We start from the raw sequence: 12,974 nt of genomic DNA, 5'->3' as shown, positions 1-12,974 counted from the left end.
TTAAAAGAGAACAGAGATAAAGATAAACCAATCCGAGTTGCACCCGTGCAAAACTCCCCCAACCCCCCTGAAGGGCTTGTGGATTTTGCCTTTAAAAAGCTAGCCACACAAAGAAAAAGCAAGTTCCTCCTGGCCTCACGACTGCGAGTGAGTGCTTTGGATGAGCTTCCCTGTCCGCGGCTTGTAAACAAACAGAAATAAACCATGCTAATTGCATTCTGAACCTAAGGTCTGTGGTGGTTTGTCTTTGGGGTCCCAATCTGGGCATAACATGGTATGCTTGGCAGGTACTCTACTACCACACCATATCCCCAGTCCCAAGCCAGAACTCTTGATTACACCAACTCCACCTATCCCAAACAAAAACACCCCTAGGCTCAATGATCCCAACATCTGCTCAACCATTTCAGCTTTTAGCCTGGCGTCCTCTCTAGCTATTCCTCTCCTTTGACCCAGTTCATCATCCACTCTGACCAGCTTAGCCCAGGTCTGACGCCAGCTCTATTCACTCTCTGTACTTACAGCCACAGACCATGCCCATTCAGTCAACAGTTGATCTTTTAAACATGTAAATCCGATGTAAATCCTTCCCTGCGCACTCAGAAGAAAGTCTGAATTCTTGACCCTTGCCTGGGGTCCTATGCAACCTCGCTTTCCAGGCACCTGCATCCCTGTGCCCTCATTGGCCTCATTCCTCATCTTTGTGGAAGAGGGGCCTTTGTAGAAGCAATGTCCTTGGCCTACTTGTTTGTCCCCTTTTGGATTTTTGCCCAAGGGGACAGACAGTTGAGGCCATCTTGTCCCTCAGCTGTCAGCCCACGTGTCACAGTTTCGTTATAGTCTCATCGAGTGACTAAGTTCTTATATAGTATCTTAGGATCTATTGAATTTTCTTTTTAATTGCCAAGGCTTTTTAACAGGTGATGTTTTCATATATTTTAACATTTAAAGGGCTCTGCTCCCTACAGTCTTTATTTTCATAATTATCGTTTTAAATGTATTTGGCTACTTGTTCATCAACCATCTCCCCCCCACAAGAAAGAAAGTCCTCGGAAAGCCGTGGCTTTGTTTCGGAGCACACAGTAGGCGCGAAATGGGGGCTGCACGAGTATCATGGAATGGCTCGCGAGCAGATGGAGGTCTGGGAGGGTACCGTACCGCGGCTTTTTAGTGGATTTGTTTGCGCCAGCGGCGTAAAGAAAGGTACCAAAGCAGCAGTCGCCCCACACGCGTTCATGAGTACTAAACGCGGCTCCACGGCCAGACCGGAAAGGCGGGACATCCCCCGCCCGACTCCCCACCACTCCTGTCCCACCAGGCCATGCCCCCAGCCGGCCGTCCCAGTGCGCACGCGCCGGGACCTGACCTGGAAGAGACCGTCTTCCGAGACCACGTGTTCCGCGCAGCATGGCGGAGATGAAGAGCCCCGCGAAAGCTGAGCCTGCGTCTCCAGCAGAAGCGGCCCAAGATGACCGCCGCGGCCTGCTGGAGCACAGCCGCGAGTTCTTGGACTTCTTCTGGGACATCGCGAAGCCGGAGCAGGAAACGCGGCTCCAGGCCACGGAGAAGCTGCTGGAGTACTTGCGCACAAGGCCCAGTGTATGATGGCGGGGGGCCCGGACGCAGTCGCGGCTCTAGATGCGAGGGGGCAGGGGTGGGCCCCCGGGTCACTGTTAACACTAGGGATGCTCTTGGTTCCGCAGGGTTCGGAGATGAAATATGCCCTGAAGCGCCTGGTCACTGGGCTTGGGGTGGGCCGAGAAGCCGCTCGGCCCTGCTACAGTCTGGCGCTGGCACAGGTGAGGCGGTGCGTCTGGCAAGGGCGCAACCACGCTGGGCAAAAGGTGGGGTGTAAGGATAGCGGGGCACCGCAGCTGCTGGGTGAGGAGAAATCCGAGAGGCTTCTGAAGTTTTCTTTCTGATACATGTTTAGCAGGCGTATATTAGCTACAGTTATTGGAAGTAGTGAACTTTGAGGTTGGTTTCTGCAAAGCTAGGGACCCCTCTCTAGGTGGGGAACCTAACTGATGACAGGCCACTCAGCAATTTGTACAAGAAAGAGCAATGAAGACTGTCCCTTAGAGTTAGCCTCAAGACATCTCGGGGCAGGATGTGTGGATAGGATGGGATTTTCAGGAAGTAAAGTTGAGCAATCTAGGCCTTCAGAAGCCCTGGTGGAGATGGGGCTCAGTGCAATATTTGGTCCCATAAGAGCAGTAGATTATCCCTTAGAACGTGTGGTGAGAGATGGGAGGAGTGGCCAAGATGATGTAGAGGGACCACAGAGGAAGGCGAGTTGACTCGGGCTAGTGTCACTTCCCGGGGCCACTCCTCAGAGCTCGTTTTGGTTTTACTGGCAGCTGTTGCAGTCTTTTGAAGACATTCCCTTGTGCAGCATCCTGAGTCAGATGCAAGAAAAATACAATCTGCAAACGGTGAACAAGGTGAGTGTAGTCCCAGACAGACCAGCCCGTCCCTGAACAGGTACGGGTGGGGTGATGGACCCTCATCACCCGTGTTTGGGATCTCTTTCTAGGCGATGATGAGACCTGCTCTCTTTGCAAACCTGTTTGGAGTGCTAGCTCTCTTTCAGTCAGGCCGCCTGGTGAAGGTGAGAGCTTTGGGTACAGGAGGCAAGGGGGGACGGGTTTAGGGTTGGCGGAGAACAGACAATAGTGTGCCCTGTTCACACACCCTGTTTTCTGTGTACTAGGACCAGGATGCCCTGATGAAGTCGGTGAGATTGCTGAAGATCCTGTCCCATCACTACAACCACTTACAGGGGCAGCCAATAAAGGCCCTGGTGGACATCCTCTCTGAGGTACGGGATGACATGTCATGCTGCCTGGTTTTGGAAACACTGAGAAAATTTGGGTTAGCATACAAGAACACCAAGACAGATGGTTTAACCACGCAACTGGTGTAAAGAGCCTTTTTGGGTCACCACGTATCTTAAGTCCTGCCTGTCTTTCGGGTTCGCGGCATCTCTCCATTCAGCTAGGCACTTCAGGTGCTCCATAGCTCCCTATTGTGGTTTCTGTGTTGGACAGTGAGAGTCTGGAACAGTGTGTGTCAATGCCTGACTGTATAGAAGGCAGTCTGAATACATTTGCCATAGTTATATTGGTCAAGCCTGGGTCTGTACTGTCCTACTTGGGAGACTGAGGCAGGTTCACATGTAGAATCATTTGCCACCAGCTCATCCCTGTTTGGGCCTTTCTGCACAAATAGAGAAGGACCAGAATTCAAGTTGCAGCTCCTCACATAGGGCTCCTTGGATAAGAAACAGGCTGGTCCTCTAAAAAACAAAAGGAATAATTTTAAATGTAGCCCCAGGCCAGTTAGCTGTCTAGGATGCTGGGGATGGGTAGCCAGCGCTTTCTTACAGGTCTGACCTTTAGCAAGTTGGCTGGCTAGAGGTGTATCAAAAACCCATGGTGGGGGGGGGGGGGGTAGCAGCTGGAGAGATGGCCAGAGTACTGACTGCTCTTGCAGAGATGGTGGCTCACAACCATCTATAATGAGATTTGGTGACCTCTTGTGACATGTAGGCAGAACACTGTATACATAATAAATAGTAGTTTTTTAAAAGCCCGTGGGTAGAACAAGACGCAGAGGGAGAAACAAGATGCCAGGTGAGCCACCTTTTCACCTGTGCTCCCACTCCAGGTCCCAGAGTCCATGTTCCAGGAGATCCTGCCAAAGGTCCTCAAGGGGGACTTGAAAGTGATCCTTAGCTCCCCTAAGTACCTGGAGCTCTTCCTCTTGGCTCAGCAGAGGGTGCCAGCAAAGCTTGAGTCACTGATGGGCTCGGTTGACCTGTTCTCAGAAGAGAATATTCCCAGGTTTGAGGAGAGAGTGGGTGGGCTCTCCCTGGGGGCGTCCTGAACCCTCGTCCTCTAAGCGGTGCTGACTGAGTCCCCTCTGCCCTCCATAGTCTGGTGAATGTGCTGAGGATGGCGGCCAACTCTGTAAGGAAGGAGCATAAGCTGCCAGACGTGGCTCTGGACCTGCTCCGCCTGGCGCTGAAGGAGAACAAATTCACACTGTTCTGGAAGGAGATTTTGGAGCAGGGGCTGCTGAAGAAGCCATGCTGGTCAACCAGGTGTGTGTGGCACTAACCTCTGCTCCAGTCTGGGTGGGACGTGTCCACCCCAAAGAACTGGGTCTCTGACCAGACTGCCCCAACCCTCCTTAGCTACATGTGTTTCCACCTGCTGGGGGCATCCCTGCCTCTGCTGTCCGAAGAGCAGCTGCAGCTGGTGATGCGGGGAGACTTGATCCGCCATTTTGGGGAGCACATGGTCATTTCTAAGGTAGGTGTCATCCCATGTGTCATCTCTGAAGATGTGTGACAGGACTGGGGACTGTATAAGAGTTTGACCAGTGATCAGGCCCTTTTGTCCTGAGGCCCACTCACTAGCAGACCCAACCCGCTATCTGTCTATCTGGAATTCTCTGCTAGGGTCACATTGATGAGAACAATTGCCGTGTGTTCTGCATTTTTGTGCCTGCCATCCATAAGACAATGATAGCGGGGGCCCAGTACAAAGGGTTGTCATAAGAAAATAAGTAGCCTGGTGCTTGGCACATGGCAATCACATGGAAATTGGTGGATTTTGAGTCCCAGGGTGGCACAGCTAGGTACTAGTCTATCAGAATTTGAACCCAGGTTCCCCCCATGCCTCATCAAATCAGGACAATACCTTGTCCTCAATCTTTGAGGCAGATGGGGACCTTCTTGAGCTGGGGCTATAGGGATTTGAGGGGTCAGAGATTAGAGAGGCCTTGATGGAACTGTGGCACCGTTAGCCTCTGCCCTGCTGTAGACTTGGAGGAGGTTCCTAGCCCTGGGTTTAACCTAGAAAGGGAGTGGTAGGAAGGTGGTGATGTTGGAATCTTCACACTGGTAACCCGACCTCTTGCTCATATCTTGCAGCCCCAAAACCTGTTCAAGTTCATCCCAGAGATAAGTACATATGTGAGCACCTTCCTGGAGGGGTGCCAGGATGACCCTGAACGGCAGTTTGCCATGATGGTGGCCTTCACGTCCATCACCAACCAAGGTCTTCCTGTCATGCCTACCTTCTGGCGGGTCACACGGTTATTGAGTAGTAAAGCCCTGCAGAGCTATGTGGCCTGGTTGCGGGACATGTTCCTCCAGCCTGACCTGGACTCCCTGGTGGACTTCAGCACTGCCAACCAGAAGAGAGCACAGGATGCCTCGCTCAATGTGTGAGTAACGTGTCAGGAGCACTGAGAGCCCAAATCCCTGAGTGGCATGGCTTCAAACTAGAGTAGGGAGGATTGAAAAGTTCTTGAAGGTGACCTTGGTATTTCCTGATTGGTATTTGGAGGTTGGAGTGGAGTGTGGATGGCTCTGCCACAATGGGGCAAAGGAGCATCCTGTTTTTATCATCATGTTTGAATTATATGACCTGCTCATGCTCCCAGGCCAGAACGATCTGTATTCCGGCTCCGGAAGTGGATCATCCACCGCCTGGTCAGCCTCGTGGAACATCTGCACCTGGAGAAGGATGATGCTGTGGTCGATCAAGTAGCCAGGTGTGTGAGGAGCTAGCCTCCCTGTGGGTGGCATGGTCATGGAACAAGGCCCATTGCCTAGTCCTTGTTTGGGTTACCCTGGAGCCAGAAGCCTTCAGGTTAAGTTGTTAGTAGGGAGTGGACCAAAGGGAATCTGTGGAGTACCTTAGCCTGTGATGGAAAGAGACCCAGAAGGTGTAGAACTGGGGGGCCCCAAAGGTTCAGACTTGATGTATGGATTCTACAGGCAGTCTTTGCCCATCGGTGTCTGCAAGCCTTTTGCCCCATACTAGCCAGCTTCTGTTCACTCCAGGGGAGCAGGTCTGGTTCTGCTGCTCCAACTCAGGTCACCTACCTGTGTTCAGAGGGTCAAAGCAGAGAAGGGGCCTTACATGGTGCAGCTGAGGGGAGTCTAAACATGCCAGTGGGGGTTGTGCTCCCAGGTTTTGCTTGTTCCACGCCTTCTTCAAGACAAAGAAGTCCACTCCCCAGATCCCAGAGACAAAGCAACAGTTCTCCTTCCCCTTGGACAACCGGAACCGAAATGTCATCATTGGTGCCTTCTTCAGGTAGGCCTGTGCCACTTAGAAGATGGGGACACTTGTTCTTTACTGATCTGGGAGCAAGGTCAGAGAGCCTGGTGGGTCCAGGGGCTGGGAATGCCAGTGCAGTCTTTGAAACCCTACCTCCCCCTTAACCTAGCCTGCTACAGACCCTCAGTGTGAAGTTTAGGCAGACACCAGACCTGAATGAAAGCGGGAAGCCGTGGACTTACCGCCTGGTGCAGTTGGCAGACATGCTGTTGAACTACAGCCGCAACGTGACCATTGTGACACCCTTCACAACACAGCAGCGCCAGGCCTGGAACCAGTGAGGGCATGGGACTTCTGGGGGTGGAAGAGGGTTCCCTGCCTGTCTGTCAGTGGGGCCTGCAAATGTGCCCATGTCTTCCCCCCAGGATGATGAGTACTCTGAAGGAACTAGAGGCCCGCTCCTCAGAGACCAGGGCCGTTGCCTTCCAGCACCTGCTGCTTCTGGTGGGCCTCCACCTCTTCAAGGTATTATGGTCTGCAGAGAAAGGAGCATGAGGCCTGGAGTTCTGAGGCACCGTGGGGCTACCCTTACTGAGAGGCTTTGGGGGCGGTGGGAGGTGAAGGTGGAAGTTGGATTCCCTAATAAACGAAAGTTACAGCTCAAGGTGGGAAAAACCACTCCATCCACGTGGGCACCAGCCAGCCTCCCAGCTTTCCATGTGTTTGCCAGGTGCCAGAAGCAGAGTAGCCTGCTTTGGGCCACACCTCCAGTTGCTGAGATTGAGAGTCCCACAGGCCCTCCTAGACATGATTTACTGATTGGAAGTGGTGACTATAAAAGAAAGTGCTGCCCCCTGCAGGAGGGAGGCCAGTCTGACACCCAGGACACTAGTCATTTAGAAATGGGGCCTAGGTTTTCATATGTAACTCTGAGGACTTCCCCTCACCCCAAAGCAAGGGACAGTCATGCCTGAAACTGGTAATGTCCCCAGCAAAGGCTTTGTGGCCTGCCATAGTTTCCCAATGTATCACAATCTGCAGTTGATATGCTTTCCAGTCTTGGGCCTTCTAGAACCTATCTCTCTCCCCAACCCCCCAGTTTTTTCTTATAAGAAGCTTTAATGTTTTAACTAACATTTTAAAATTATTTTGTGTGGTGTTCTGTGCCATAGCATACATGTGGAGGTCAGAGGACAACTTGGGGGTTTAGGTCTTGCCTGTGGGTAATGGGGATTAAACCCAGGTTTGCTAACAGGTGCCGTTGCCCTCTTGGGTAATCTCACTAGACCACTGAGGCTCTTTTTTCTTTTTTTTTTTTTTTTTTTTTGGTTTTCCGAGACAGGGTTTCTCTGTGTAGCTTTGCGCCTTTCCTGGGACTCACTTGGTAGTCCAGGCTGGCCTCGAACTCACAGAGATCCGCCTGGCTCTGCCTCCCGAGTGCTGGGACTAAAGGCGTGCGCCACCACCGCCCGGCGAGGCTCTTTTTTCAAGACTGCATCAGGTCTTAGTAGCCTGGGTGTACAGGACTCTTGTTAGCAACAAGCCTGTGGTTTTCAGATACATGTTCCCTTTCCCAGACCCCTGCACCTCTGAACTTGACTGGCAGAAGAAATTGTAGTTTATGTTTATCAAACCCATAGAGGAAAGGCACAGCCCAGAGCAGGCACCTACAGTTCTCAAAGCCGGGGAGCTAGAGACCTCTGACCAAGGCATGAGCTCCTGCCTCTGCCCACAGCATTATCAAGCAAAAGACTACTTTCTAGGTACCCAGGTTATTCCCAGCAAGATGCATTTAAATCTTATTAAAACTACTGGTTTTCAAGTGTGTGTCTAAAACCAGGAGTGAAAGGGTAGCTCAACAATGTGAGGTTGGCATTTGCTGGTCCTGTGGCTCTGAGTGTCCTTGTCAGCCTTGACTGTGGATGTTGATGGGAACGTGGGCTCTGTGATCTCCTGACTGTGCACACGGTGCAAACAAGGCTCTTGGGCAGCTCTCAGGTGCCCATTCTGAATGGTGAGAGTGACTGGCATACCTGAGGACTCGGGTTCCAGTTCCTTTCTGACTTCTGCCTTATCCCACCCACAGTCCCCTACAGAGAGTTGTGATGTCCTCAGTGACATCCAGACCTGCATCAAGAAAAGTATGGAGCAGAATCCCCGTCGATCACGCTCTAGGACCAAAGGTGCGTCATTGCCCTGGGGCGGGCTGGGCAGCCAGGCTACCTGTATCCTGCTCAGCCTAAATCTGCTTTCCCACTTGCAGCCTCCCAGGAACCAGTGTGGGTGGAGGTGATGGTAGAGATCTTGCTGTCCCTGCTGGCTCAACCCAGCAACTTGATGCGCCAGGTGGTCCGGAACGTATTTGGCCATATCTGTTCCCACCTTACTCCACGTGGTCTGCAGCTAATCCTGGCTGTGAGTTGGGGCCTTTGGGAAAATAAGATTGTAAGGTGGGTCCACTGAGAGGTAGTGGGAGTATGTGTTATCTTCCCATCTTCTGTTTCCCCCCTGGGGTGATGGGGACCTTTGGCCAAAATAGAAGAGACTGCAGAACAGAACTGGGGAAGGTGGGCAGTTGGGGCAGCAAGTGCAATGGTGGTCTGGGACTTCTCCTCAGGTGCTCAACCCCGAGACCAATGAGGATGAGGATGACAATGTGGTGGTCACCGATGATACCAATGAGAAGCAGCCGAAGCATGGAGAGGTACTTATCAGGTGCAAGGTAGGATGGGTGGCCGGAGATAAGTCACTTGGCGTCACTGAAAAGGTTTGACTTACCTGCCTGCCACCCATAGGATGAAGACTCAGATAGTGAAGACAATAAGAACTCAGAGAGTGACGTGGATAGTGAGGATGGGGAAGAGAGTGAAGAGGAGGACCGTGACAAGGATGTGGATCCGGGCTTTCGTCAGCAGCTGATGGAAGTGTTGCAAGCTGGAAATGCACTGGTGAGCAGGAGCCAGGGGAGAGGGGCTTTGTCCACCTACCTAAGGCCAGGCTAATGGCTGTGCTTCTCTACCTCAGGGTGGAGTGAACAGTGAGGAGGAGGAAGAGGAGGAGCTTGGGGATGAGGCTATGATGGCCCTGGACCAGAACCTGGCCAGCCTATTTGCAGAGCAGAAGCTGCGCATCCAGGCCCGGCAAGAGGAGAAGAACAAGCTGCAGAAGGAGAAGAAGCTCCGACGGGACTTCCAGATCCGGGTGAGTGCAGCAGGTGCTGCTCCTGCGCCTCCCCTGTGCTCCTGCGTGGGCTGACTCCCAGGCATCTGGCCACAGGTCCTGGACCTGATTGAAGTGCTGGTGACCAAGCAGCCTGAGCACCCCCTGATCCTGGAACTACTTGAGCCACTGCTGAGCATGATCCAGCACAGCATGCGCAGCAAGGGCTCCACCAAGCAGGAGCAGGACCTCCTGCACAAGACTGCTCGCATCTTCATGTGAGTGCACGTGCCCATGGGTGACACACAGTCCCTGAGCTTTCCATTTTCTTTATGCTTCGTGCTCCCTGTGCATAGAGCAGGGTTCCTGACACTCTGGTCCCATCCAGCCGTCAGTGTTACAATAGTTGGGAGTTCTGATAAGAGAGTAGGGCTGTCTCTCACACAACATTATGCCAGTCCAGACCACGCTACCTATTCAGACACTGGTTTGTCCTTGGTCCTGCCTGTCCATATCCCTGAGCATATAGAACTTGCTTTACAGAGTCTGAGGCCACTATCCCACAAAACAGGTATAGAGAGAGAGGTGGGTCAGGTCAGAGGTGTTCGGCTCCTGGGTCAAGTCCCTATCCATCTCTAAGTCAGTTTTCTAACCTATGCAGTGGTACTTAGGGCTGCTCTTCTTGCTGTGCATGGCAGAGCAAGGTGGAAGGAAGAGCACCCTCTGACCAGGTTGCCCCGTCCGCCCGCTCACAGGCATCATCTGTGCCGTGCCCGCCACTACTGCCATGAGGTGGGGCCCTGTGCAGAGGCTCTGCATGCCCAAGTGGAGCGGCTTGTGCAGCAGGCTGGCAGCCAGGCCGACGCCTCCGTAGCCCTCTACTACTTCAACGCCTCTCTGTACCTGCTGCGAGTCCTCAAGGGCAACACTGCTAAGAGGCACCAGGACGGTCAGAAGCTACGGGGAGCTGACACCCAGTCTGAACCCAAGGACCCAGAGGTGAGCCAGAGGCCAGCCCAGGCAGTTCTCTAAGACTCACCCACAGTCTTCTCTGCCTTGCTCCCCGTCTCACCCCAGCTCTCTCACCAGGCCCAGGCTGCCAATTGTTTGGACTTGGACTTTGTGACCCGGGTGTACTCAGCAGCTCTGGAATCTCTTCTGACCAAGCGTAACAGCCCGCTCACTGTCCCCATGTTCCTCAGCCTCTTCTCCCGATACCCGGTAAGTGCAGGAGCCTGCCTGCCTCTTGGGAACCCTGCCTGGCCCAGTCCCCAACTAATGGTCCCTGTCCTTCCCTAATCCCTAGGTGATCTGTAAGAACTTGCTCCCCATCCTGGTCCAGCATGTGGCTGGCCCATTGCGGCCCCGCCATCAGGTAAGGGTCTGTCTAGATGACCTGTGCAGCCTTCTCACTGAGGCCTAATAGGCCTGCTTCACTGACCTTGGCTATGCTTATGGTGCAGCACATTGTCGGCACAGAGGAACTTTGGGAACCTTGCTGTCTAGCCCAAGGCCTCCAGCACTGCTAGATTTCATCTCTGGCCTGACCTGCACAAGAGGGCACCCTTTGTCTGCGTAGATGCCAGGGCTGTCAGGCAGGCTAGAGAAAGACTTAACTCAGTAAGGGCCAGGGACTGTCCCAGCATGAGGTCTATTCAGTTGGGACCATTGCCTCTTCAGATCTCAGCAGCCCTTTAGCCACATGAGAAGAGAGAAACCGAAGGTTGTAAGGCCCAGCACGGGCAGGCTCCTAAGCTTGTGGTTTCTGAGCCTTTATTTACCTGGCATGCTGGGGCTTCTGCTGACTACATTCTCCTTGGTGCAGGCCCAGGCGTGTCTGCTGCTCCAGAAGACCCTGTCTGCACGGGAGCTGAGAGTATGTTTTGAGGATCCTGAGTGGGAGCAGCTGATTGGCCAGGTCTTGGGAAAGGTTGCCCAGGTAACAGCTATGAAGCTCTCACCATGAACTCACCCCAGGTTTCTTGGAACTTGAGATTCCAGAGTGGGTTGTGCAAGCTAGCTAGTCCCCAGAAACATTTCCTCCCTCTGGGCCACTGCTATGAGGGATGTAGAAAGGCCTTCGGCAGTTCTCAGAAGTGCCTAAGTGTTGGCCTTCCTCCATAGACCCTGCAGACACTTGGAGAGGCGCAGAGCAAGGGGGAGCACCAGAGGGAGCTGTCCACCTTGGAGCTGCTGAACGCTCTCTTCAGGACAGTCAATCATGAGGTAAGGCAGCGCCCAAGAATCAGCGCCCTAGGTGGAATAGACATCACAGCGGGGTTCTAGCATTAGTCTTTCCAGGGGACAGAATCTGGGCTTTTAAAAGATGACAGTGCTAGTGTGTTGATAGAAGTGATTACTTCTAAAGGTAGAAGGTCACATCTGGACCTGGCAGACTGGGGTGAGACTGGGTCACCATGTGTCAGAAAACTGAAAAGTGAGAAGAGCTAGAGATGAGCCCAGATGGGCAGCAGTTTGGAAGGAAGCCAGGTTTCTAAGCAGGAAGAGGCATGGGCTCCAGGAGGCCACTGGAAATGGGCTTCTGGGTTCTCTAGTCTGGAACCACCTTTACAGGGGACTAGGAGCTGAAAAAGCAGGGACCTGGGCCCCTGGCTTTGGAAAGGGAAACAGAATGCTGGGTCGGGGCCTTGTGTCCTCCATAGTAGAGAGGCTAGTGATTTAAAGACAGGAGTGGCTTAGGACGCAGGAGCAGGTGAAAGACCCAACTGCTACTCCAGCCTGCCTTTCCTCTGCAGAAGCTGTCTGTGGACCTCACCTCTTTCTTGGGCTTGCTGCAGAGCAAGCAGCAGAAGCTACGGCAAAGCCTACAGCAGGGGAACCACTCCTCTGGCTCCAACCGCCTCTACGACCTCTACTGGCAGGCTATGAAGATGCTAGGAGTCCAGTATGTTCTGGGAGAGGGCCCCACACCTTGGGAATGGGGCTAAAAAGGCCCTCCCAACAATATTCCACTCTCTGACTTCACTCTGTATTTTCCTACTTCTTACAGGCGTCCCAAGTCAGAAAAGAAGAATGCCAAGGACGCTCCTAGCGATTCCCAGAGCCCCATTAGCACGAAGCGGAAGAAAAAGGGATTCTTGCCTGAGACCAAGAAGCGAAAGAAACTCAAGTCTGAGGACACCACACCAGAAAAGGATGCTGCATCAGGGCAGGATGTAGTGACAGCGGATGCTACACCTGCTGCTACTGGGAAAGACCAGCCCCCCAGCACAGGCAAGAGGAAGAGGAGGAGGGTGAAGGCCAACACCCCATCTCAGGTGAATGGGACACCTGTCACCAAGAGTCCAACTCCCAACAACCTCACCCTAAGTCCTAGCACCCCTGCTAAGACCCCAAAACTACAGAAGAAAAAAGAGCTGTCACAAATGAATGGAGCCACTCCTGTGTCCCCCATAGAGCCTGAAGGCAAAAAGCATCACCAGAAGGCTCTTCCCACAAAGGAGGTCTTGAGAAAGTCCCCCGAGTCGGCCCTGCCACGCAAGAGGGCAAGGCTGTCTCTGGTTAGCAGGAGCCCCAGCCTGTTGCAGAGTGGGGTCAAGAAAAGGAAAGTGGCCCAGAGGAAAGTGCAGACGCCTTGAGTGAGGTGTGGTCTTCCCTGCCTTCAGCAGCCCAAGAGACTCCTATTTTTTCACCAATATTTTAATAAATATTGCCATGGTATATGACACCAGTCTCTGGCTTTGGGCAGTGAGTGGGTCTTTTACCAACCTTCCAGGG

General features: G+C 53.0%; 1 protein-coding gene across 2 annotated transcripts; it reads left to right on the top strand.

Moving 5' to 3' along the window:
• Nucleotides 1-1,388: 1,388 nt before the first annotated feature.
• Mybbp1a (MYB binding protein 1a) lies at nucleotides 1,389-12,922 on the top strand. Of its 2 annotated transcripts, none has more exons than XM_052756210.1 (26): nucleotides 1,389-1,599; nucleotides 1,704-1,799; nucleotides 2,361-2,444; nucleotides 2,537-2,611; nucleotides 2,714-2,821; nucleotides 3,670-3,845; nucleotides 3,938-4,105; nucleotides 4,199-4,316; nucleotides 4,940-5,235; nucleotides 5,455-5,565; nucleotides 5,988-6,113; nucleotides 6,247-6,414; nucleotides 6,503-6,602; nucleotides 8,164-8,260; nucleotides 8,341-8,492; nucleotides 8,695-8,799; nucleotides 8,873-9,025; nucleotides 9,102-9,278; nucleotides 9,354-9,514; nucleotides 9,992-10,235; nucleotides 10,326-10,457; nucleotides 10,543-10,611; nucleotides 11,062-11,175; nucleotides 11,361-11,462; nucleotides 11,993-12,141; nucleotides 12,247-12,922. In XM_052756210.1, exons 1-26 carry the CDS (start codon nucleotides 1,408-1,410, stop codon nucleotides 12,833-12,835), a joined length of 4,062 nt encoding a protein of 1,353 aa, XP_052612170.1. In that variant the 5' UTR covers nucleotides 1,389-1,407; the 3' UTR covers nucleotides 12,836-12,922. The 2 variants fall into 2 exon arrangements, with proteins under 2 accessions (XP_052612170.1, XP_052612171.1); XM_052756211.1 differs by having other exon boundaries at nucleotides 1,390-1,599; nucleotides 8,695-8,781.
• The last annotated feature ends 52 nt before the right edge of the window (nucleotides 12,923-12,974 follow it).

Source organism: Peromyscus californicus, unplaced genomic scaffold (genome assembly GCF_007827085.1).
Source record: "Peromyscus californicus insignis strain IS unplaced genomic scaffold, ASM782708v3 Scaffold_3__1_contigs__length_106647218, whole genome shotgun sequence".
In the NCBI taxonomy this organism is placed as follows: domain Eukaryota; kingdom Metazoa; phylum Chordata; class Mammalia; order Rodentia; family Cricetidae; genus Peromyscus; species Peromyscus californicus.
The sequence above is the reverse complement of the archived record's forward strand: the minus strand, read 5'-3'. Positions and strand labels throughout refer to the sequence as shown.